General features: G+C 35.7%; 1 protein-coding gene across 1 annotated transcript in view; it reads right to left on the reverse strand.

Annotated features, from left to right (window-relative positions):
- Nucleotides 1-8,438: 8,438 nt before the first annotated feature.
- The window catches only part of LOC121413730 (moesin-like), a 29,232-nt gene continuing 14,261 nt past the window's right edge, over nt 8,439-23,409 (reverse strand). The window contains exons 5-15 of the mRNA XM_041606658.1: nt 18,994-19,098; nt 17,639-17,805; nt 17,108-17,191; nt 16,608-16,754; nt 15,579-15,675; nt 13,685-13,848; nt 13,163-13,272; nt 12,525-12,778; nt 11,039-11,269; nt 10,033-10,219; nt 8,439-8,991 (exon numbers count right to left, since the gene is read on the reverse strand). Of these exons, the coding sequence (XP_041462592.1) occupies nt 10,052-10,219; nt 11,039-11,269; nt 12,525-12,778; nt 13,163-13,272; nt 13,685-13,848; nt 15,579-15,675; nt 16,608-16,754; nt 17,108-17,191; nt 17,639-17,805; nt 18,994-19,098 (1,527 nt within the window). The 3' untranslated portion in view covers nt 8,439-8,991; nt 10,033-10,051. The remainder of the gene's footprint in view (nt 8,992-10,032; nt 10,220-11,038; nt 11,270-12,524; nt 12,779-13,162; nt 13,273-13,684; nt 13,849-15,578; nt 15,676-16,607; nt 16,755-17,107; nt 17,192-17,638; nt 17,806-18,993; nt 19,099-23,409) is intronic.

The following is a 23,409-nucleotide window of genomic DNA, read 5'->3' on the forward strand; positions in this document are numbered from 1 at the left end:
CCATACAAGAAAATATCAGAATAAAATAATGAAATGGAACGTTACCAAGATTTACCTCTCAAGACTGATCTAGATATCATAATTTGTACTTCGTTAAAGTACTTAAAGGACAAGTCCATCCCAACAGAAAAATGATCTGAATAAAAAGAAAAATCAATTAAGTATAACACTGAAAATTTCACTACAATCGGATGTAAAATAAGAAAGTTATGCCATTTCGAATTTTCACTTTATTTCACAAAACATTTTTCATGCTCATCCTGGTCAGTATGTAAATTAGGGTACACTACTTACTCACTATATCTTTTGTATGATTTATGAGATATTTTGATTTTCTCATTATTATGTGAAACATTGTTTTTACATTTTGTAGTTCAGTCAACTTGGTCATTATTGTCAAATCTTTACAAATTGAAATATCGCATAATTCAAACAATAAAAACAAAACAAATAGTGAGGGAAATCAACAACACTCTCATTTGCATATCGCTGAGTTGTGCATATTAAAAAATAAGCGAAACTTTAAAACATCTTAACTAGCTTATATTACACCACATTTTGTTGAAATTTTCAACGTTATACTTGTTATGGTTTTTCTCGAGTGATTCAAGTCAATATTTTTTTCTGGGGTTAATTTGGCCTTTAAATTGATTTGTATAGAAGTGTTTGATTCGAATGATTTTAATTGGGTCATAATTCGCATCTTCACCTCGCCAATAGAATTTAAATCATTATATGGGGCCCGTATGTGATTGATTTGCCAGTCATTATGAAACAACTACCCCGATTGGTTCCTGGTCTGCCTTTTTAACAAAGTGCGTAAGCAACCATGATTTTGATTGGTCATTGGCATTTAACAACTGCAAACCTTTAAAATCATTCTACTGTACCTTATTCTTTTTAATAAAAAATGTGTGTTTTTTAAATGCATGTCATATAGGTGCACTATGGCTCGATGTGGATCCAGCTTGCATGTTTGTGAAAATTAGTTTACGACGGTGATAAATTATTTATTCATGGGCACGTCTCTATATCAGTACTGTGAAGCTATGTCTGCATGCTTATAAACACTCGAAAAACTGTGGGAATTCTTTGTGAGCAGTGAATGAAGAACGGACAAATTTGGAGTGAACTTTTAATGAAAATGATAAAAATTTTCACTCAATCCAAAACATCCACTCGTAATTTTCTCGCAATTCACTCTTTTCAGTGAATCGTGACACTCTTACTTGTTTTTTAAGAGTATATTGAAATGATTATTGTATTGTTTAATTTTTATACTCATGTAATTATTATGTGCATTATTATTGATTGTAATTGTACTAAATTGTATTACCGTGTGCTTTGAATCATATATTTTAGTTTGTATTTTATTTCTAAGTTATTATCGTTCTTTTTAAGAATTTACCTTGTACCAAATCCACAATTTGCTCCCAAGACATTTACTCTGGTCTTAATATCTCAGAGGACATAGGGTTAGAGTTAGGATTGTAATAGAGTGTTTGGTTCAGAATAATGTAAAGATAGGAATTAGGGTTTATTACACAGCAAAAACTGTGGTGTTAACCGGTGTACATAGAGGACCACACCAGTTATTTTACACCGGTGTTAAATTGGTGGTGTTAGTTTTACACCTATAGGTGTTATTACAACACCTTTGTTGTTACATTTACACTCTTTGGTGTTGTGTTTAATCCCTAGGGTGTAATTTTAACACTTCAGGGTGTGGTCCTCTATTAACACCAATTGGTGTCAGTTTTAACACCGCAGTTTTTACAGTGTATGCATGGAGGTAAGTATTATGTTGGCTTACCGCGTGCAGATTTTCCTTCAGAGTAATTGTCGTCGGAGCAAATGTCATGGAACCTCGTTAAAATCATTGGGGCTAGTACTGTGCACTGGTTGCAGCTCCATGACATTTGCTCCGGCGAAAATTGCTCCGATGGAAAAGCTCCAAATTGTTATTTTTTAACGATGCATGCACGTTCTCTGCGGCAAAATACCAGGTAAATCAAAATTTGAGGGATACAGGAGAGTCACTCCCATGTGAAACGATTTTATAGGGGGTATTTAATTTAGCCCCCAAATGGGTTACCAGTCTTTCCTGACCATGGTTAATGGGTTAAACTTTGTGGACACCTTCCGCCCCGTTCTGATGTGAGTGGTCCTGTGGATAGGTCTCTGGGTTGTAAAGTATCATTCGGCAGGGGCGAGTCTCGTTTTTTTGCTATTAAAGGAGGGGGTCTGACCAATTGGTTTGACCCATAAACGATGAGCTGCGACGTACTGCATCCTTAACTCCGTAGATCCGCCACTAGGTGTAGTTTTCGCATATAGTACGGGGAAACTCTACAAACGCATCGATTCCTTTGAAAATGCAATTAAAATCACATTGAAGAGCTGAGAGGCTTTTGTCGAAAGTTGGTGGGCTGGGACAGCAGATGATCCGAAGATTTGCACCGGACGAACAATTGCACATATGTCGTTGTTAACAGTCAAGATATTCCGATGCTGTCCCGGTCGGCCACGAACTTTCGACAAAAGCCCACCTCCCCCACGTTACGCCACTGTGTGGGGTTCGAATCCCCGTCATCAGTTGTTAAGATATTTAATGACAATCTGGAGAGTTGTTTTTGTTTATTTATTAATTTATTTTATTTTTGGCATACGAGGTTGGAGCTTTCCAGGGGCCGTTGCATCAACAGTTGTGGTTTAAACGCAACCAAGGAATCAATCGCGCAGGTCCCTATTACGTGTGTTTCATTGGCTGAAAGTCAAGTAGCGTTAGAGTTGCAATTTGATCACAACTATTTATGCAACGGGTCCCGAGTTAACAGCCAATTACTCGTAATGCCTCGTCGCAATGATATTGATATATGGTGCTTTATTGGCAACTTGGTCGTACATTTCATTTGTTGATACAGTTCGCATGACACGTTACATGGGGGATGTTTGTAAGCTTGTTTCAAATTACTGTACTAAAATCTGACAGAAAAGTGATGTACTATCTTTTCTATACATTCAAACGTCATCGTTCTTTTTTTTCAATAAAAGTGTCACATTTCAGTCACTGAAGATTCGTATTATCGTCCTTTTTAATGTTTTATGTTATTGTTTAAATTGCAGATTATCATTATGCATAATGATAGCAGCGCTTTGTATCCTCTGGCAAAAAGCACTTTATAAATCCAGCTATTATTATTTATATGCATTGGTGAATGACCTGCTTTGTGCCACTGAAGCCAAGGAATGATTACCCATGTAAAAAAAATGAACATTAAAACAATTATATATTCGAGGTCAATTCAGCCCAGGCCCAAGACAGTCTTTGCGATAAATTTGTATGTGGAGACGATGTCTCCCAGAGATGTAACTGATTGAAATATAAAGTAAAATCAATCGTTATTTTAACCTCTTTATCTTCTCTTTATTCTAAACAGCAAAAAAAAAATAATAAAATACTATATTCATTCATCCTCTACACACGTTTCTCTCCCACCCTCTGTCATTCTCTGTGTATTCATTGCTCAGTTCATACCCAATCCATGGGCTTTCTTTTGAAGAACTAGCAATATCACCACCAAAGTCCTCAACTATTCAAATCTGACTAGTTTCCTTACCCATAATGCAACATTCTGAGTAGAATAGTCTAGTGATACAGGCCAACTTTAAATTACTACATACATTCATGTTACCTTGCAGCAATACAAGCACTTATCCTCTATTATTTTAGTTTCCCTTCATTTCAAGCTAATTCATTCTCTGCACTAATAGCTATGATTTATTATCACCAAAGTATGTTTTGACGAGCTCTTCATATTCAGGGTTGGGTCAGTTCGCTCCCCGCAACACACACAAAATGTACACCTTTTACATTTTTATTCCTTTATTGTGACACCTGGGGAGTGTTTCATCAACATTTTCATCCGACAAGTTGTCAGATCTGACGTCTTTCTCTGATGTTGATTGGCTGAGAGGTACTGTTACTATGGTAACTGTCGGATAAAATGGGACTTGTCGGATAAAACGTCCGGCAAGTCCTTTCATGAAACGCCCCCAGGATCCCCATTTCATAAAGACCTGTTATAATAACAACAAATGTACTATCAGCCAATCAGATTGGAGGAGCTTTGAACTGTTATTGCAAATATATTATGTCTTATGAAAAGGGACCCAGAACGTTTTAGCCAGCATATGCCGACGTAGGCATAGGCTGAATATCCCCCCCCCCCCCTCCTCAGTCAGCCTCTTTAGGATTAAGCACGCTTACACAGTAAAGACACCACAGATGACCAGCTCATTGAAAGGTGATTTATTTCAATGCAATTATCTGACACGATTACATTTCATCTCGATCACTCCTATATTATATCCAACCTACATCATTCATACAAATGATTTCTTTTTTTGTAAACTTTATAATTAAATATGAACGATTCACATTACATGTGGAAGTGCCTACAATTACATAAGTACTGTCGCTTAACTCAATAATTATATTTATTTCACTTTTTTTTTTTCAATTCCAAATTATTTCTTTATCAGCAATAGTTAAATATACTTATGAAAAAAATAAACAAAAAAATCTACGAGATAAATGTACTGTATCACGTAATGTTTGCAAATTAAGAATGGATTTTCTCAAAAAATGTTCATTTTAACTAGATATGTTACAGTACTGTGATATATATATTAGTACTTTTTATTAAGTACCCAGTGAACTTAATTCCTGAACCGACAAACTGGTCGGTGTTTCATAAAGCTGATGGTACATTTATGCATGACATCACACACGACTGAAATATGTTCCAAGGTACCAATACCTCCCTACTTAGGGACCCTTTAGCACAAGAAAGGGTTCCAGTTGAGCATAGATTCATTCGTAACTTACGAACAACTTTATGAAAACACCCACCAGGGTATATTAACTTAATAGTTTGTACAGCTATAACCCAAAGTTATTTGTTGTATGAATACTAAGCGATTGTTTCATTGATTATCCTCCTGATCACTTTCGTTGATTTTGATACAACATGACAGTCGATGATATGCATTTTACCTCACACCTTGCGTATACAGTGCAATAAACATTCTTTCAGGATAGATGCTGAATATCCACTTTAAAATCCTATCTTCCCTTTCCTTACTCCATCGATGTTTAATAAACACAAATGATATAAAAGATATGATACAGTATAATCTCTATGTGAATGATTTCCATGTACAAGTATAATATATGGGAACTGTCATTACTCTTTTTTTCTCTATACAGCTCTTTTTCTGTTTAAACTAAAGTGAAAAACAAAAAAACAACAAAATAAACCTAAAATTAATGACAAAACTGTCTAGAAAATAATAATTTACACTACATGAAAATGTATGGTGATATTTTCTGTAAATAACTGAAGCTGGACATAAAATATAGCATGAATATGGTAAATGTGCAGTCTATTAATAATACACCTACTTAATTTTGATATTTAATTCATATACATATACAGTATACCTCTAAAAAAATTAAATTTCTTTTCATCAACCCTAAAATATACAAATTAGCTTAGCCAATCTAACGCCACATAATTGAAGGAAAATAATCTAGCATTCATATAAAAAGTATATGCTTTTGCAACTAGAGCGACAACAAATATATTTACTCAATCATTAAAAAAAATGGCCATTACTTGTTAAACAATTTAAATACAAAATATCAAGCTCTGAATACCTCTTTGTATAAGATTGTACAAAACGCAATATATTGTTGTGTTCTAAAGAATACAGGCAACAGGTATATGTATCAAATCAATAAGTAAACCCATGTTATTTAAGTACATCTTCACCGGCTTCACAAACTCAATATGGTTCTCATTCATTTGGAAATATGTATTTTTACTCTAAACATTTAAGTTTATGACACCCGTCGTATTTCATTTGATTTTGTTTAATTCTCAGAGGGATTATGCTTGATTGCAATCATCCTTCTATCTGCTTGACACTCTGTTGGATTGTCATGACTTTATAGTCACATGACTTATCACATGATTCATGATCACATGAATAATAAAATGATTGATCATTACACTGATTTCATATCACATCATGATATAAGTTCACATTAATTAAAATCACAAGATTGATGATAACTTTGATGTTGCACCAGCAAGACTGACAGGAACAATGAATTGCATTCAAAACACGATTACATGACTTCAACAAAAAATTGTTGAGAACATAAAATACAATCACATCATATGATTGCATGGTTTCAATCATAAGACTGATGAGATCTTACTAGAATACGTCAACTTCAAAGATGAATTTGGTGCTGCTGCTGAGCTATTAATCTATTAAGTATCATATAGGTGTTGGATAATCCAAGACAAAGCAAAGATTATACGCATGAAAATAAAAATGCAAGTAGGATTGAAGAGATTTTAAAATTGACCCAAACTTCAATACAGCACCATATATTAGCATACACTAAAACCAGAACCATCACTACTACAATCAGCAATTATGATCTCCATTAGCTCTTATGAAATTTGTTGTACAAGAGTGTGCCATTAAATACATGTTATATACAACATTATGTGTAAGTTGAGGGTGAATGCAGTTCTTTGTACAAAACTCAAAATACTAGCCCCATAGCTGCATGTTATACAGAAGCTTTTTTAAGGCCAAGGCACTTGGTTCTTATCAACCATTTTATATGAAAGCCATTTAAAATGCTACGCCCTTTATATATATATTCACACAAGTTACACTCTATTTTCACCAACTTATCAAAGCAGAAAATAAACCAACAAGCTTTCCTCCATACCTGTCTACAAAACAAAGAATCACAACTGGGTCTTCCGACGACTAGTGGTACGACTATTGCAACCGTTGCGACTGCGTGTGCAGCACATTGAAGCAAACTGTCGCACAACCAATCACGAAGGACCCTTTACCACGACTAAAGTGGAATGTTAAGGGAAAGTAACGTTTCTCACCTTTCTGAAGAAATCTCACTAATTTATGATAAATATCTGTTTCAAGGCAATATCTAATACAATCGGCACTCGAGGGTAATTCTGATGCCATTGGGTGATCCAAGATGGAGTCTTCATTCCCTCTCCCTATGGCCAGCAATGTAGGAGCCCGAGAGATTAGCTGCTTCCACATCATGCAACTCTATTACAGTTATTTCCACCTCTTCTCACAGTTCTGTGGGTCAGCAAATTATAATCATCTCATCTCTCCAGTGAAAGCTGAAGATATTATGTCTTTTTTTCCCTAATTACGATGAAAATACCAAGCTCTGGATTTTTGGTTTAAATCTAATACCTCGGCTACAGACACCCATTACCATGCCAAGCGTGACAAGTGCAGACAAAGCAATTTACCAACGTATCGTATAATCATGATTATCAATGGATGTTAAGCCAACTGTAACATCAATATATAATAAACTAGGTTTTTAAGGTTAACACTATGATATTAATATACATGACACATTTGCTAGTTACGCACCGAGTAATTTTACCGCTCAATAATTTCAGCCATTCATATAGTCTTTCTAATCATACAGTACATATACAGACATGGTCTTTTTATAAGATTTATAACAAGGACTATTTTGCTTTAACCCTTATTAAACGGGGGGACAAATTTTGTCATTACGCCGTCGCGCAATTTTTTTTACCACGCGGCTCGCTGACTTTTTACTTTCAAGTCTTGCGCATCTTTTTAGACCAAGTTTGCGATGCCCGGGTACGCGGTTCTGAAATTACAAAACATTTTGTAGGTGCATGTCAGACCCGAAATTGGTCAAAATTGTGATTCTGTGTACAAAGTAAAGCAAATTGTGTTATTCAACCAAAAATCATAAATGTATGATTATTTTTACTCTGTTGGTTTAAATGGATTTATTTTAGGCTATTTATGATCGCAAAAGGGTCCCAGACAAAGTTCATAGGAAAAAACAAAGGTTTGAAAAAAAATACATAAGAATTATAAGTACAATAAAATACATAAAGAAATTAATTATATCTTTGCAATTTTTTGGTAGATTTTTGTCAGAAATGTAATAATTGATACTCCCACCAAATATTAGCATTCTACTAGCTATATAAATTTAGTTAAAGGCAAAAACATACCCCAAAAAACAAACTTAGGGCAAATTTCATAGGCTTATTTGCATAATTACGAAAAATACATTTGTTGAAAATTTACCGTACAGTCTTGTAGTTACGATACGGCTCTTCGCGTGTGCAAATTTGCACGGCTATCGCGTGATCAGCGGCCGAGATCTGAGAGAGGGGGGGGGTCATACTGGTTAAAATAGCCCAGTTAAGATAGGCTTAAACATAAATCATCATTATCATTATCATTAGTTTTATTGACGAGGCGAGATGACATACTTTTTTTTAAGATCAAAAGCTAGCATTTTGACTGTATAGATCAGAGGTCCAGTCGTTCTCACTGAAAGGGAGTCATATAATGCAAATATCCTATGAATTACATTTTGAAGCCACTGCTCAACAAAAATGTCACAGCCATAGATATAATAATAACTTTGATTTAATGTGCTGATGCTTTGCTGGGTTTTTAAACAATAACCATAGGATATTTTTGGAGTGTGTGTTGACTTGAGATAATCATGGTGGTATAAGCCATGATCTAAAAAGGCTCAGTAGTATAGATTAGTTTCCTTCAAACATCAAAAAAAAAAATTCGGTTCAAGTTTTAGCACTTTATATCCCACTCGTCTGAAGGTCATATGTAACTTTACTAACAACATGTGTCCCCCCTCCAAAATTAACGTATTTATCAGGGCACTGTACAAACATAAAATTTACTGGTTGCTAGTACAGTTGATATTTGCGTTTGTTTTACGAACAATGTTCAATGCAATCACTTGTAAATATCAGGATTGTAATTGATCAGTATGATTTGTGTTACAGGACCAACGCTACATCCATGCCAATGCTGCTGATACATCCTGAGTTCTCTCTGCATAAAAAAAAAAAAAAAAGAAAAAGTGGATTTAGCGATTGGTCCCAAACTACAAAGCCAAGGGTCAACCACACAATTGATTTTCAAAACTAATCACAAGTTGTGGTCAATCCAATTAAGCATACATAAAGATTTGTTCTTCTATAAACTGTTAACCCTAAAAAGTTTACGTATGGGACTACATTAGTCCCATGCGTAGGCTATCATGGTGTTAAGTGTCACATCGTAAAATAATCTATCAGCGTCAAGAAAGAGGTAAATACTCAACATTTTCTTGAAAGTTCTCAAACTATGTTAAGTTTCTTGAAATTTTCAGAAAGTTTTTATTTTTTGGGTTACCCCCAATGGTTAACTGTAAGTGCCAATTTAATAATGGAGTGTATGAACGTTTTTCTTAACGAACGTAATGACTCGGGCATAAAAATCCACACATGAAAGATCCGCACTGTCATTTCATGTCATTACAATGTATGAGATTTTGCGACAATGGACCAGCAATAGCCACGGCAGGTGAGCTTATAATCTATTGTTGTACCTACCTACATGTAAGTCAGGTACTTTAATTTTGGAGAGAACCTTTGATTAAAACGTACCATAACAAAATTGTACTGAGATTTGTTTAGATATTTGATCTTAGAGTTACGAGGATTATGCCATGTGTAATGTGCAAAGCGATTTTCATTATGATCACATGGTCTTCTAAGGCATCACATTAGCCCAGTCGTTGAAGATTACTCAGGAAATTACTGCTCGTTGTTTGAGCTCATCATAAAACATCTTGCTCATGTTAACATACAAAACTTCCAACTAACTTTTGTAGATTGTTGCTAAATACACCCCAGGGGAGCGTTTCATCAATATTTTCATCCGAAAAGTTGTCAGATCTGACATCTTTCCACGATTTTGATTGGCTGAGAGGCACTGTTCCTATGGTAACTCTCGGATAAAATGGGACTTGTCGGATAAAACGTCCGACAAGTCCTTTCATGAAACGCCCCCCAGGAGACATGATTATGAACAGATTTATGACTAACTTACTTCATAGATGTTTGATTACTTATATATTCTCGAAAGTGTCGATACGTTGCCGGGTGTTCCCGCTTCGGATGTTTCTCAACGTCTGATATTTGTCACGCCCTGCTCTGATGTTCTCCTGATGTATCTTGTCATACCTATCTTCACCCTTGCTTTCATCCTTCATGGCCTGCAACTCCGACTGAAGTTTCTGTCATGAAGGAATTTTATCGAGTTGATTTTTAAGTAATGGGTATGATGACATTTGGGCAGAAAACTCACAAACTATTACTAATAGTTAACAGAATAATATATACAAGCTTCTACTGCTTGTGTATTAAAGTTAAAGGGGAACTTAATCCAGACAAAAACTTTAATGTAAAGACAGCAGAAGAAAATGTAAAAATATTGGTGAAGGTTTGAGAAAAATTTATCAAATATTCAAAAACACACAAGAGTGCTTATTTCATATTTGCAATTCTTGGCAAACATTTATGTTCAGGTGATAAATGGGAACAGTAAACTTTGAAAAAGGGCCAAATCAATAACAGGCAAGAGCTGGGGCAATTTTGGATTGCAATGAGTATAGATTGAGTTGATATCAATTGTTCTTATTGTTTGTTGGTAGAATTCACAGGGTTTCCAGCTTTTCAAGAAAACAAAATTCCCTGATGAATTGAAAAAAAACTCCCTGATAAATGTTTAAAACCCATTCCCAGTTTCGCATGTTTTCTAAGTTGCCGCAGTGAATTATTTTCGGTATAAAAAAGAATAATGTAAAACTAGTTAGTACCACCATAACCAGTCATTCAATGGATGTTGTTTTGATATGTACAACAATATAACAGAGTCAAACTGACTACCCTGCTTTCGACTGTTGAGCTGATCAAAATTCCCTGATTTTTTCCTCATTTGAAGCAATTTTCCCTGATTTAAGGTATTTGTAAAAATCAAATTCCCTTATTTTTCCCTGAATTTTTTTTTTTAATTCCCTGATGGGCTTGTAACCCCTGATTCACTAGCAAATTACCTGTAATTTGTCTATGAGATGCTTATCTGGAAGATAGGATTCTTTATCATCTAAATCATTGTTGTCATCCTGCTGTACTTCCAATTCGTGATCTTGTTCATCTTCTTCACCTTCGTCTTTAGGAATTAATTGTTGAGCCTCTCGTTGAGCAGCTAGTTGAGCAGCATGCTGAGCAGCGGCTGCCTCCTGTGCTTCTTGGAGCTCCCTTTCCCTCTCCTGTGACAACCTCAACTGTCAAAACAAACATATATCACGGCAATAAACTCGGCGGAAAATCCCAAAATATTTTGAATATCAACGGACATCCAAAATCATGGAGACAAGGGTCCATTTCTTCATGGAAAATTCACTTGCTCATTGTTTTTGCCATATGTGAATGAAATTTCGCGCATTTTTCTGGACCTATTCAATATGATATCGTTCTATCCTGGAAAATACTCATTAAATATATATACCATTGAGGCCAGAAGTATACATACACCCAAGAAGTTCAATGAAAAGTTGACATTTGCCCAACATCATAAAATTCACCAAATCTTATGAAATATTTGTGCTATCATGACAAATTTGATATCAAACAAATGAGTATGTCATGCCCCTTCATCACATTGCTTTGTCATCAGGAGCTGAAAAATGATTAGGTGTGATTTCCTCCAGAAATATTCATATTTTAGACAAATTAAAAATAAAAACTTGACAAAAACTTTTCATATTTGTGCTAGTTAATTCTCAACAAAAACATTTCAGACTACACTTTTTTGTTCAGTGTTCACATCATGATAGAAAATGTAATATAAATCATAGATTTTCCATTTATATACTTCTTTGAAACAATGTTTGAAGATATAACAAATAGAATACATTTGGCACAAAGATCACTCTCTTTCTTCAAAAAATTCCACCTAAAATATACTTAAATCGCAACGGCATCCCAGTCATGTTAAAGAGCTTCATACACCCTTTCATTTGATACCAAATTTGTCATGGTAGTCTATATATTTCTGAAGATATAGTAAATTTTCAATGTTTGGCAAGCGAACAAATTTCGCTGAATTCCATGTGTGTATATAAACTTTTGGCCTCAAATATATCTGCAACATCATAAGGACCACAGACAGCCTAAAATGTGATTTTCAGTTCATGTGGTAAAAGCAATCTTTTGTCTCACACTCAAGTGCAAAAGTAAACGGAACTTCGGACTCATCCCCCCCCCCCTTCTTCCCCTGGTGGTATACAGTTTAAGCCGAGCAATTGGACTCCCCGAGCTGAGCTGGGTAACTGATATAAGCAGGGGTGTGAGTGGTCACACACAAAAAAATGAATAAAGCTGAAGAGTGTAGAAAAAGTCTGAAAAAGAAAGACCTCTCATATTCTTTGCACAGAGGAAAGCCCAAAATAAGCTGAAAATGAAAAACAAAAAAAATCTGAAATCAGATAAGAATCTGAATTCTCACACCCCTGTATAAGGCCAAGGAACAGTGATTACCTTCTCTGCAAATTCAGCCGATTCTTTTAACGACTCTTCTCGACTTTGTTCCAAGCGTGCTTTCTCTTCTGCTAATGCCTCTACTCTTGCTCTCATTTCTTCCTTCTCTTGAGCGGTCATCTCCCTTTCAAGGGTTGCCTCATTCATTTGCATTTCCATTGCAGCCACCTTGCTTTGATATTCTTCTGATTCCATCTGCTGCTGCTTCAATTTCTCTTGCATTGCTCTTGATTCCTCTTCCCAACGTTTCAAATCTGTGATTTAAACATAAAATGCAAAAGTCGTAACAGTCATGAAGTGAATAGGAATTAAATAATCAGGGCCAAGTAATTACGGTGTTTTCTTTCATCAGTGACTGCCTAAAATCTTTTATAGAGACAGATGTAAAATACAAGACTGTATAACAAAAGTTACAAGAAATTAATTGCTAATATCTTTAAATTGTGACATTTAACCCTAAATGTGTTTTTTTATTTGTTGTATTTAATAAAAGGTGTTTGATCTGCCACCAGCTCATTAAATATGCAAAACCTTTCTATTCGTGCATATCTACTATGCACATGAGACAAAAAAAACAAACAAACAAAAACATATCCATTGTTTGAATTTAGAAACAGAATAAATTTCGTTTAGCTAACCTTCTCTGTTCTTCTCCTCAGCTAATTCTTTCTCACGTATTTGTTGTTGTAATCGTTTGTATTTCTCCTCAGTTTCCTGTCTCTTCTTCATCTCAATAGCTAGCTGCTCTCTGTAAAATAACATCACATAGATAGCCATGGATTAGTACAGCCCTAAAATAAAAACTTGTGATGATGCTGATGCTGCCAATGATGAGGACGACTATGATGACACTGATAATGATGATGCTGATAATGATTATTATGATGGTGATTATGATGATAGTGGTCGTGGTGATGCTGATCATGATTATGAAGGTGGTGATGGTGATATTTGTGATGATAGTGTTGATGGTATGATGATGATGAATGCTTCTTTTACTTCGAAACCATGTCTCCCAAATATAACAGGACACGGGACAAAACACAAGAAGACATATCTGTAACACCTATTCTTGCTTTATCTTATATCATTAACTGAATTATATAGCCATCATTACAATAATGGAAAATAAGTAATAAAACACAAGGAGAGTTGTCTACCTTTCCAATTTTTTGGCTTGCTTCTCTTCCTTTGCTTGTGCCTTCATCTGTTGCACCTCTATGGTATCTGGCTTACGTCTGCGCATGTAAAGTTCATGGTTGCCCATACACAAGGCAAGGATTCTCTTGTTGATTCGCAACCGAGAAGCGTAGAAAACAAAGTCCTGTCAAATAAAACAGAGTATAGTTGAGGGAAAGGCAATCTCCAAACACTTGTGAGAGATTATCATATGCTTTTATATCTTTAAGATAATGGAAAATAGTGTTTTAGTATTTATTTTTATAATATTAGACACGATTTAAACAAATAACAAGTGGAATGCTTCTGGCAGTCTTGCCTGCATCACACAATGCAATAGGGTAGCAGGGCTGACTTTCAATTACATGACAGATGCATTATCTTTTTCATAAAAAGGAAAAAATACAATTTTATGATAAATCCCTAAGTTGATTGACCTTGACTAAGAAACTTAAAAATTTCATAATCGTAACATTATGATTAACTTTAGTTAATATCAGTTTATTGAGCCCAAGATGACCTTTGAGTTGACCATTGCTGAGTATACTGAACATCCATTTTACTGACAATTGATCATCAAGATATTGAGTTTTATGGATAAGGAACCTACACTTTCAAAATTACTCTGAAAATTCAAAATCTTAACCTTCATTAAGTTATTTACAGTGATAACACAAAATGGTCAAAGTTCATTGACTCTATATGACCTTTGACCTTGATCAAGTGACCTGCAACTCAATCCAGTTGATCACTGACAGTTGATTACCCATATCTTAAGGATTCATGAAAGACATCCTTATACATCCAAAGTTAAGATGACATGTCAAAAACTTAAACTTGGTTAAGATTTCAATATTGAAACCCCAACATAGTCAAAGTTCATTGACCCATAATGACCTTTGGACTTGATCATAAGACCTGATGACACCTAAAGTCTCGCTCTGCTATGCAGGCGAGAAATAAATGAAATAACGTAATATGAAGAGCAATATTTTTCTTTCACAGCAAACTTTATTAATGACATTGAATGATTAATGTCAGATGGCTTCTAGATAAAAATAATTCATTTCAAGGGGTGTTTTGCCCGATATTTTCTTTATTTGGGTAACTTTGTTTATAAACTGTCACAAAAAAAGGGGAAATATTGACAGGTATGTCAATTGTATCTGCACTTTCTTGACAGGATGTAAAAAGTCAAACCATCCAAACCATGTGGCTTTGTCCCCATATCCTCCAAGTGTCGTAATGTACATGTAGATCTAGTTTAAAAATGTGATCCTCATATACAAAGAAAACAAAGCAGGCTACTATGATCAACTTTATGTTAACTAGTGGACCCTTTTAATTGTCCGTGAGTGCTTGGGGATCCCATTCACAGAATACATAGTGAAAGAGGCACAAGCACCCGCGAATCACTATATGCAGAATAGAAATCTGTCAAAAGCCATAGGAAACAGGCGCGACAGTCAACGAATCTGCAATGACACAATATCTTGTAAAATGTCTTTCTAAATGGGGGTTTGGAAGATCCATGCAGGAAAGTTAAAATTGACAAGCCATCCCATCACCAACATTAAGTTGCCAAAAGTGAATTCTGAGATTTTAGCGAGTTTGAAAAGGCACATCCTAAGTTTTAAAATGATACATAACTTGTCAAAATTGGCGAACAACCCATGAAAGTACTTGATTGAATGCAGAAAAAACAAAGAGCTTGAACAAAATTAAGGAGAAAATGGCTAAACCATAAAAATAATGGCCTATATGGGCCGAAATATGATCTCCGCTGTCGACTGCCACAAAAATAAGCAAACACACACCCAAGGCATAATCTATAATCTGGAAGATAAAGTTCTTTCTGTCAATTGATGTACTTACCGGAGCTTTCTTCTCGATTGGCTTGATAACAAACTTCTTGTCATTGAATGAGATGTTTCTGATTTCACTCCATGGGAAGCCAATCTTTGGTGTCAATCTGTGGCAATAACATGTACATACTCAGTTAGAAATTTATAGACCTCATGCACGGACATTGTCTCAAGGCCAACTTAATGGCTGACAACATTCCCTTGCATGAGTAGGTAATTTGCAGTTGGCACATCTCTGACAATACCTTTTACAATGTACATGATGTCATATGCACAAAGAAAATTCAAATATCTTATTTTTAATAATGCAAATTAAATCTGAATATTTCGACACTTGTTTAGTAAGTTCAGGACAATCTAATATTTTTTTGCAAAACAATCTTTTTCAACTCCAATCTCAGCATGGTTTTATCACATAAAATCTTTTTTATATATTCTATATTCATGTGTTTTCCTCCTTGAAATCTAAAAAAATATCATCACAGGGGTGTGAGTGGTCACAAATAAAAAAGATCTGAAAAAAGCTGAAGAGTATTGAAAAAGTCTTAAATAAAAAGAGCTCCCATACTTTTTGTACAGAAGAAAGCCAAATATAAGCTGAAATTCAGCTGAAAAAAAAAAAACTCTGAAATCAGATAACAATCTGAACTCTCACACCCCTGTTATCATTACCCTGGCTTTAACCAAGCAAGCCTTTTACAGCACACAAGCATTCTGAAGGAATAAATTCCTGCCAGGTACCATTTACTTCCCCTGGGTTGAGTGCGTCGCAATGTAAATCAATTTCTTGCTGAAGGAAATCATACCGTGTTTACGATTTGAACCCACAACCCAAGTTTCAAAGTCAGGAGGCTAATCATGTATGGGGGTGCCCTGGCCGAGTGGTCTACGGCACCTGATACCAAACATGCGAGTCCTGGGTTCAATTCCCTACCACGGCACCATCAGCAAGGCATTTCTATTCACCATTTCCCCCTTATACAATGAACAAGTACAATGCTGCATAGTGTGCAAGTGCTTAAAGAAGGGGTGTACATACTTGTCGTCCTTCTCGTAAACATTCAATCCGAGCGCATCGACTCCTAGCCAAAGATCAGTACCTTTCTTGTTTCTGATTTCAAAGTAATTGACACCATACATCTCAAGATCCTGTGCAATCTTCATATACTCGGTAATAGCATCCTCCCTGTCCAAAAGAAAAATTGAAGAAAAAAATGGTAGCGATGCTAAGTCTTGATACATAAAAACAATCCACTCCACACAATGTGAATAATAATGAATATACTGTAATTCCATTAGGGCTTCACTTGAGCTAATCAAATCCAATATTGGATTTTGACGAGAAAGAAAGAGATGCTCTATTCATCTATTCAGCTACGCCTCATTGAATAGAGCATCTTTCTTTCACCTCATGAGAAATCTCGTACTTTTCGCTATTTGTATACTGAACACATAGTACATGAGTAGAAAACAGCTAGGCCTTCATGGTCAAGTTGTTTGAAATCTAATAATAAGGTAGGTGAAAGAACAAGGACTTACTTTGATAATGACAGATGCTCTTGGTGCCAATTTGAGACACGTTCGTACCACTGCTCCTTCGTCATCTTGTGCTGTTCTATCACTCTGAAAGACAAACGTACAATGCACAGAATTATTTGAAGCTCTTTCTACTCTGTTTCATTCATCAAATTGGCAACATTAGTATTATTAAAGTATCAGAGATGAGCGTTGACAACTATTATACCAAATCAATGAGTAATGATAATGATGCATTCTTTTGGTGGAACAGGTCTTTGCATGCCGTTATTAATATGTAGGGCAGTGGTTACCTGTTAATCTGTAAATGAAAACAGAAAATCTGTTTTGGTTCATCAATGTTCATGTGGAAATTTTTTATTTAAATTTTGTGAACGGGATCTATGTCTTCGCTGTGTACAATTTCGATGACAAAACGGAATTACTGTTTGAGATCAAGCTTGAAACGAAATAACAGGTTTCCAGAAACTGGCAAAACTTTGCAAGATATAACTCTCTTAGATGGCACTCGACATGTTACATGAATTGCCTTACCTTTTAGGTAGGATGTTGGTGTCCTCTGTTAGCCTAGCCTTTGTTGAAGCACTATGAGGTCCATATTTAGCCTGTGCTGCGTATGATGCAAGCAACACAGAGGTTTCTGGTGGGCAGTAGACCTCATCACTCAAGATACCTTCTTTGATTTGCAGGAAGAACAACCGCTGATGACAGAAAAGTTGAAGAAAAAAATACATTATTACATGTACAGTCGGACATAAAGGCCTATTCAATTTCAACAGATAAAAACAAAAAAATATCAAAGATACCCTAGATCGTACACTTACAGGATATGTCTTGTACTCTTCACTCTATGACCAATGTGTGTTCATGTACTCCTACATGTACCTGGTCCCAAGAACACTGGCCAAAACTAAGTAGTTTGCTCTGCAAGAATTATCCCTTATTTATTATTCCACATTTTGTTACCATGGCAATGTATTGAATGTATTTTGTATATTCAATTTATTTGTCTGCGAGTTGAATGTCTCAACTCGCAAATACTGTGCTAGCTACACATGAGCACTGGGACGAAATCGAGGGAGTTGCGCTTCCTACAAGATTTGCAGAATATATGGCCAGACAGAGTGACTGACAGACCCCTATACACCCTCACCAAATAAAGCTGAATTAGACATTCAATTGTACAAAATCTCTGGTTCAAACTAGGATGGTGTACAAACCTATTGATTATCTATTACTGCAATTTGGGCATTTATTACATGTACATGTAGTAGACTTTTCTTCAAGTTCTTCAAGCAACGCTGACTGCCTCCTTCAATCCTGAACATTCTTGCAGTATTGTAGTACCGGGGGCCGGCAGGCGCAATACACTGGGTGAACACCCTACTCTTTGACGAACAGTGTATTGGTCATAACATGCATAGGTTGTGACTCTCCTATAAACGGGACCAACATTTGCGTCCTTTCCAATGGACGGAGTGTTTTCTAACTGCATTCACACCTGCACTGAATACAGTAGTGAGGCACGCTAACACACAACGCTATATAGGTAGCATCAGATTTTTTGTTGGATGCGTTTCAGCATGAGCGGGACTCGAACCCCTCACGCTGAGATCTACGATCTTATCCGAAACATGTGCTCTAACCGACTGAGCTATGCTCAGCTGGTTCATTGTCTTGTGCACCCTCCTTCAGGCTGATGAGTTTTCATTAACTCCTCAGATTTGGATTACACAGACTGGATATCAAAACACTGTATATTCACTCACACAAGATAAAATAATAAAAAATTAATAATAATTTCGAGGGCTAAATTGCCAAGAGCCCCCTGTATTTTTTTTCTGTGATAATGTGTGTGTGTGTGGAAGCTATAGTCTATAGATTTATACCTGTGTAATCTCTTGAATGAGCTCCTCTGTTACTTCTTCTGGGTAGAATTTGACTCTGAATTTGAACTGAAGGGGGTTGTCTTTCCTCAGGTCTTGTGCAACCACCTAGTGAGTGAGAGAACAAAACACATTATAAAGTGTTATTTACCAGTAGTAAAAAGAAACTTAGTATCAGAAAACTTTGGGGTGAAGAGAAAGGGGGGGGGAGAGAAGGAGAGGAAGGTGGATAATCAAAAGAAAAAAAGGGTTAAAAAAGGAATAAGGAAGGATTATGGAGCAGCACAGTAAAAAAAGTAGGGAAGAAGAAAGAAGAAAGAGAAGTAAAAAAAAGAAGTAGCTTCTTGAGGGACTTTGCTAACTCCAAAATAATCAGATAAAGGACATGGCATAATTCAGTATGACCCAAGTTTAAGTTCGATGATCCCTAACAAAATTCTTTGGCTCATGCCAGAAAGAAATAGTCCAAAATGTAAATGGCAGGCCTAATGAGTAAGGTCCTTTGTGACATTTGACAGGTCAAATGACCTGATTCAATTTTGGGATCATGAGGTCTCATGATCCCCAAATTATCAGGTCATTATCACATATACATTTATAGCCAAATTTGAAGTTGGCCTTTTGAACGGTTCTTGGATTTTATTGCAAGTACAAGCTTGATACCCCAAAACAAATCATAATCCCTATATTCATGAACATGTGAACTATTAAAAAGTTTGAAGTTGATCCATCAAACTTCCTTTCATAAATGTGAGGAAAAAAAAGAAAGAGATGGATGGGCAGACAGGTGGGAGCTCATGAATCTTCATGTATAGAAGATGAAAGAACAGCATATTGACAGTACATTTTACTTTGATAATGTTTTGAACTTATGACCATCTCTCAAGAAAGAGAGTGTGCATTCAGCCCTAAACTTGACTTGGAAAAGAATTTCAAAATCCATTGCTCGTTTTCAATGTATTCATACTGAGAATCTTTATACACATGATATGAGGCAATAAACTCTTTGCAATGTTACAGCGCAAGAATTAGAATTGTCCTCAATTATCATGCATGTATATGGTAGAATATACAAGCAGTACTGTACTACGCAGGCTTACACTCAAGGCTCAAAGTCCAAGAGCATGTACAACCTTCTACCTATTGTATTGAGGAATGGTGAATAAATAATGACATGCTTCAATGGGCTTACTCTACAAGGGGAGTCAACCTGCGTGTAGATATCAAGTGAAAGGCGGAAACTCTTTCAAACTCTTTGATAATCAGAATCATGTTTACTGTATACTGAGACAATAATACTGATGATTTGTATGGTGCAATACAATGTAATTAAGCTAAAAAGATACTGTCTGTGTTCAAACACATACAAAATTTGACCTACATGTAATAATAAATTTTCAATAAATGTTATATACAGTACATTCTTAATAATAAATAATAATTTAATGATAATAGTAATAATAACTAGAACTACATGTATCACTGAAGATGATCAATACAAGCACCCTCGCCCTATGCCATTACCATGGCAGCAGTTTCCAACACATGAAAAAAGAAATATCTTGCCCATCTTTACCCCAAGACCAACATGTATATGTGTGAGAAAAATATCATGAAAAAATATGTCCTGTACATCTTTTATACCTCAAGACCAATGTGTGAACCAAATTTCATGAGAATTGTTAAAAAGTGAGGAAGTGGTTGAATTGCAAGATTTGTACCTTATTTTTGCCAAAATATACCGTTACCATGGCAACACAATTTCCGACACATGCGAAAAGTGTGTCTTGCACATCTTCACCCCAAAGCCAATGTGTTCCAAGTTTCATGAGAATTGGTTAAAAACTGAGGAAGTAGTTCCATGCGCAAGATTTGCAACGGTCCGACCGGCCGCTGATTCCTAAATTCCCCCTTCAAACTTTGTTTGGAGGGGTATAATAATAATAATATTTGCAAACAATAACAACAAAAACAACCCTGGTTAAACTTAGTTTGCAATTTTTATTTTTGCAGATCTATGTGCCTTGCAGTTTCGCACAGTATTCTCTATGATGTTGTGAAGTCCCCTGCACATGGACACCTCTATCGCTTGTCCAGATTCTACAGCCATCCTCCCCTTCAATAAAGTTGTTGACATGTCAACATGAAGACACGACTTTGCTCCATGATCATAAAATACTATAAAGCAGCCAATAAAATGGCAGCCTGCTCCTGCTGTATTGACATGTAAATGTTATAACTGTAGAACTCGATGCAACACATCCATTGTAGGTCCACACGGTATGGGCACTTTACCAAAAGTCAGTTGCGTCTTTTTTTAAGAATCCCGCAAGCATCAATCGATTGCTGAACCTCAACTATCATCATACTGGTAGATAACACAATGGGAATGCTAGAATGCTGTTGTCAAAGAGGCTTCCTCTCTTTAATCTGTACATATAGTTGGAGGATATTTTCCTTGCTTGGGGGGGGGGGGGGTCAGAAAGATAGTCACTCTTAAATGCCTTGTTGCGTGCAGTATAAAAGGCATCACCATGCCAGTTGGTCAACGCGCAATACTGCATAATAAGATTGTGCGTTTAATATTGTGTATGCGTCTTCATTGAAGTGCAACTCTGGAAAGACGAAGTCATACTTTCTCCTGACTTGTGTAACATACATGTACATCCCCCCCTCCCGGTCTTCAAAAATGATCTCATTTATAAAATGGTTATATCGGGGATTTTTTTTTTCAGGAACTGTTGAGGCTAGATCACCCTCAGCTCCTGCCAAGTGTATTTCGTGAACGTTAAAGCGTTTCTGTTTTTAATGAAATTATTCCAATTACATTTATTTTTTTAGAACATTGATTGGCATCATCCGAAAAAAGAAATTTTGCTAAAATCGATAACAATGATGCAATGTGATTTGTCACTTGTTCTATTGGCCTACTGATTTGAGAAGGATGCTTGAAGTTTTTTTAAGCATTCCACAGACTTCATATTGATGGTTACAGTTAATATTTGCCATGTAAGCCTTATTATAATGGAAAGTTGCACATCTCATATTCCTATGTAGTTTTCATTATTCTAATATTTGCCTTGCTTTTACATAAATAATTCACAATGTATGTATATTTTTGATCACATGATAAATATTAACTTTGATTTCAAAGGCTCTTGATATTGAAATAAATGTCATTTGCTCACTGCAAGTCTGCTACTGCATTTAGACCTACTGTAGGGTTGACCAAGCTTTGCCCGCCCCCCCATTTCTGTATATTACACAGTGTGATATTGTTCAATAATGCACTGCTCAATATCGCAGTGACTGCCCAATTTGCGAAGAATGCAGGCACCCCACTGGCTGGTTAAAGCCAGGGGTCAGAGGTCATTATTACTCCCACTTCTAAACAGAATCATCAGCTCCATGGAATCTGTCTGTGAATTGAATTGAGATGAATTTAAATTCACCACTTTTTAAACATTAATTTAATTTTTTTTAATTGGGTATTCAAAACTGATTCATAGGGTTTTAAAATTCACCATGTCCACTGTAACTTTGCAACAAGTCAGTGGTCTACCTGATGATCTAGATCTACATGTATGTCTCCACAAGCTACTGAAATCCTGGTTTTGGGACAAAGGATGTGAGACAAAATAGATATTAAGATGCCTTACGAAACCTTCCCCAGCCTGGGGCAACATCCTGTGAGATGTTTAAAAGTACACTGTCGTATTGTACTGTTCATGTGTGTATTGAACCAAAATAACATTCATGCTCATTTCAAACAGCTTCCTGGTTTAGCATTGTTTATTTCATACTGTAGAATACCAATCGAGCAGCAATTTTTTTTTTGCAAAGTGTTCAAAACACAGTGAGATAATCTGCCCCATTGCATTAAATTGAAATGTAGCAAAAACTAAAAGAATCCAGTAAAAAAAAAGTTGAATGCTCCCCAGGGAGAGGAGAAAATGCATGCATTTTGCGCAGGGAAGCAAAGATTAAATGAAATATACATGTATCTGTATCAAAGCGCTTCATTCTGATGTATGAAATAGGAATATTATGATTAAATTTCATAAAATTGTGATTTTCAAAATTTTCATTGAATTTATCCTTCCTCCAAGACATTATTCTCATTGAAAACTAATGGAAGAATTTGCTCAAAACTAGGGGAAATATTCCATTTCCTGCAATCTTTTTTTTTTAAATTGGAAAATCCATCAAGACAAAAGAGCTCTGAAAAGAAAAGAAATTCAGATTCTTTCCTCACAATTCCGAACAGTTTTGACCTCTGCATTCCCCATTCATTTTGAACAGCAAATGTTGATACATTGTCAATGAAAAAATATGTAATTTCCAAAATATGTACCGGTACACAAAAAGCCCACAAAACAAATAAGGAAAACAAAGGATACTTGTATACATGCATCAAAG

The sequence above is a fragment of the Lytechinus variegatus genome, chromosome 4, assembly GCF_018143015.1.
Source record: "Lytechinus variegatus isolate NC3 chromosome 4, Lvar_3.0, whole genome shotgun sequence".
Lineage (NCBI taxonomy): Eukaryota > Metazoa > Echinodermata > Echinoidea > Temnopleuroida > Toxopneustidae > Lytechinus > Lytechinus variegatus.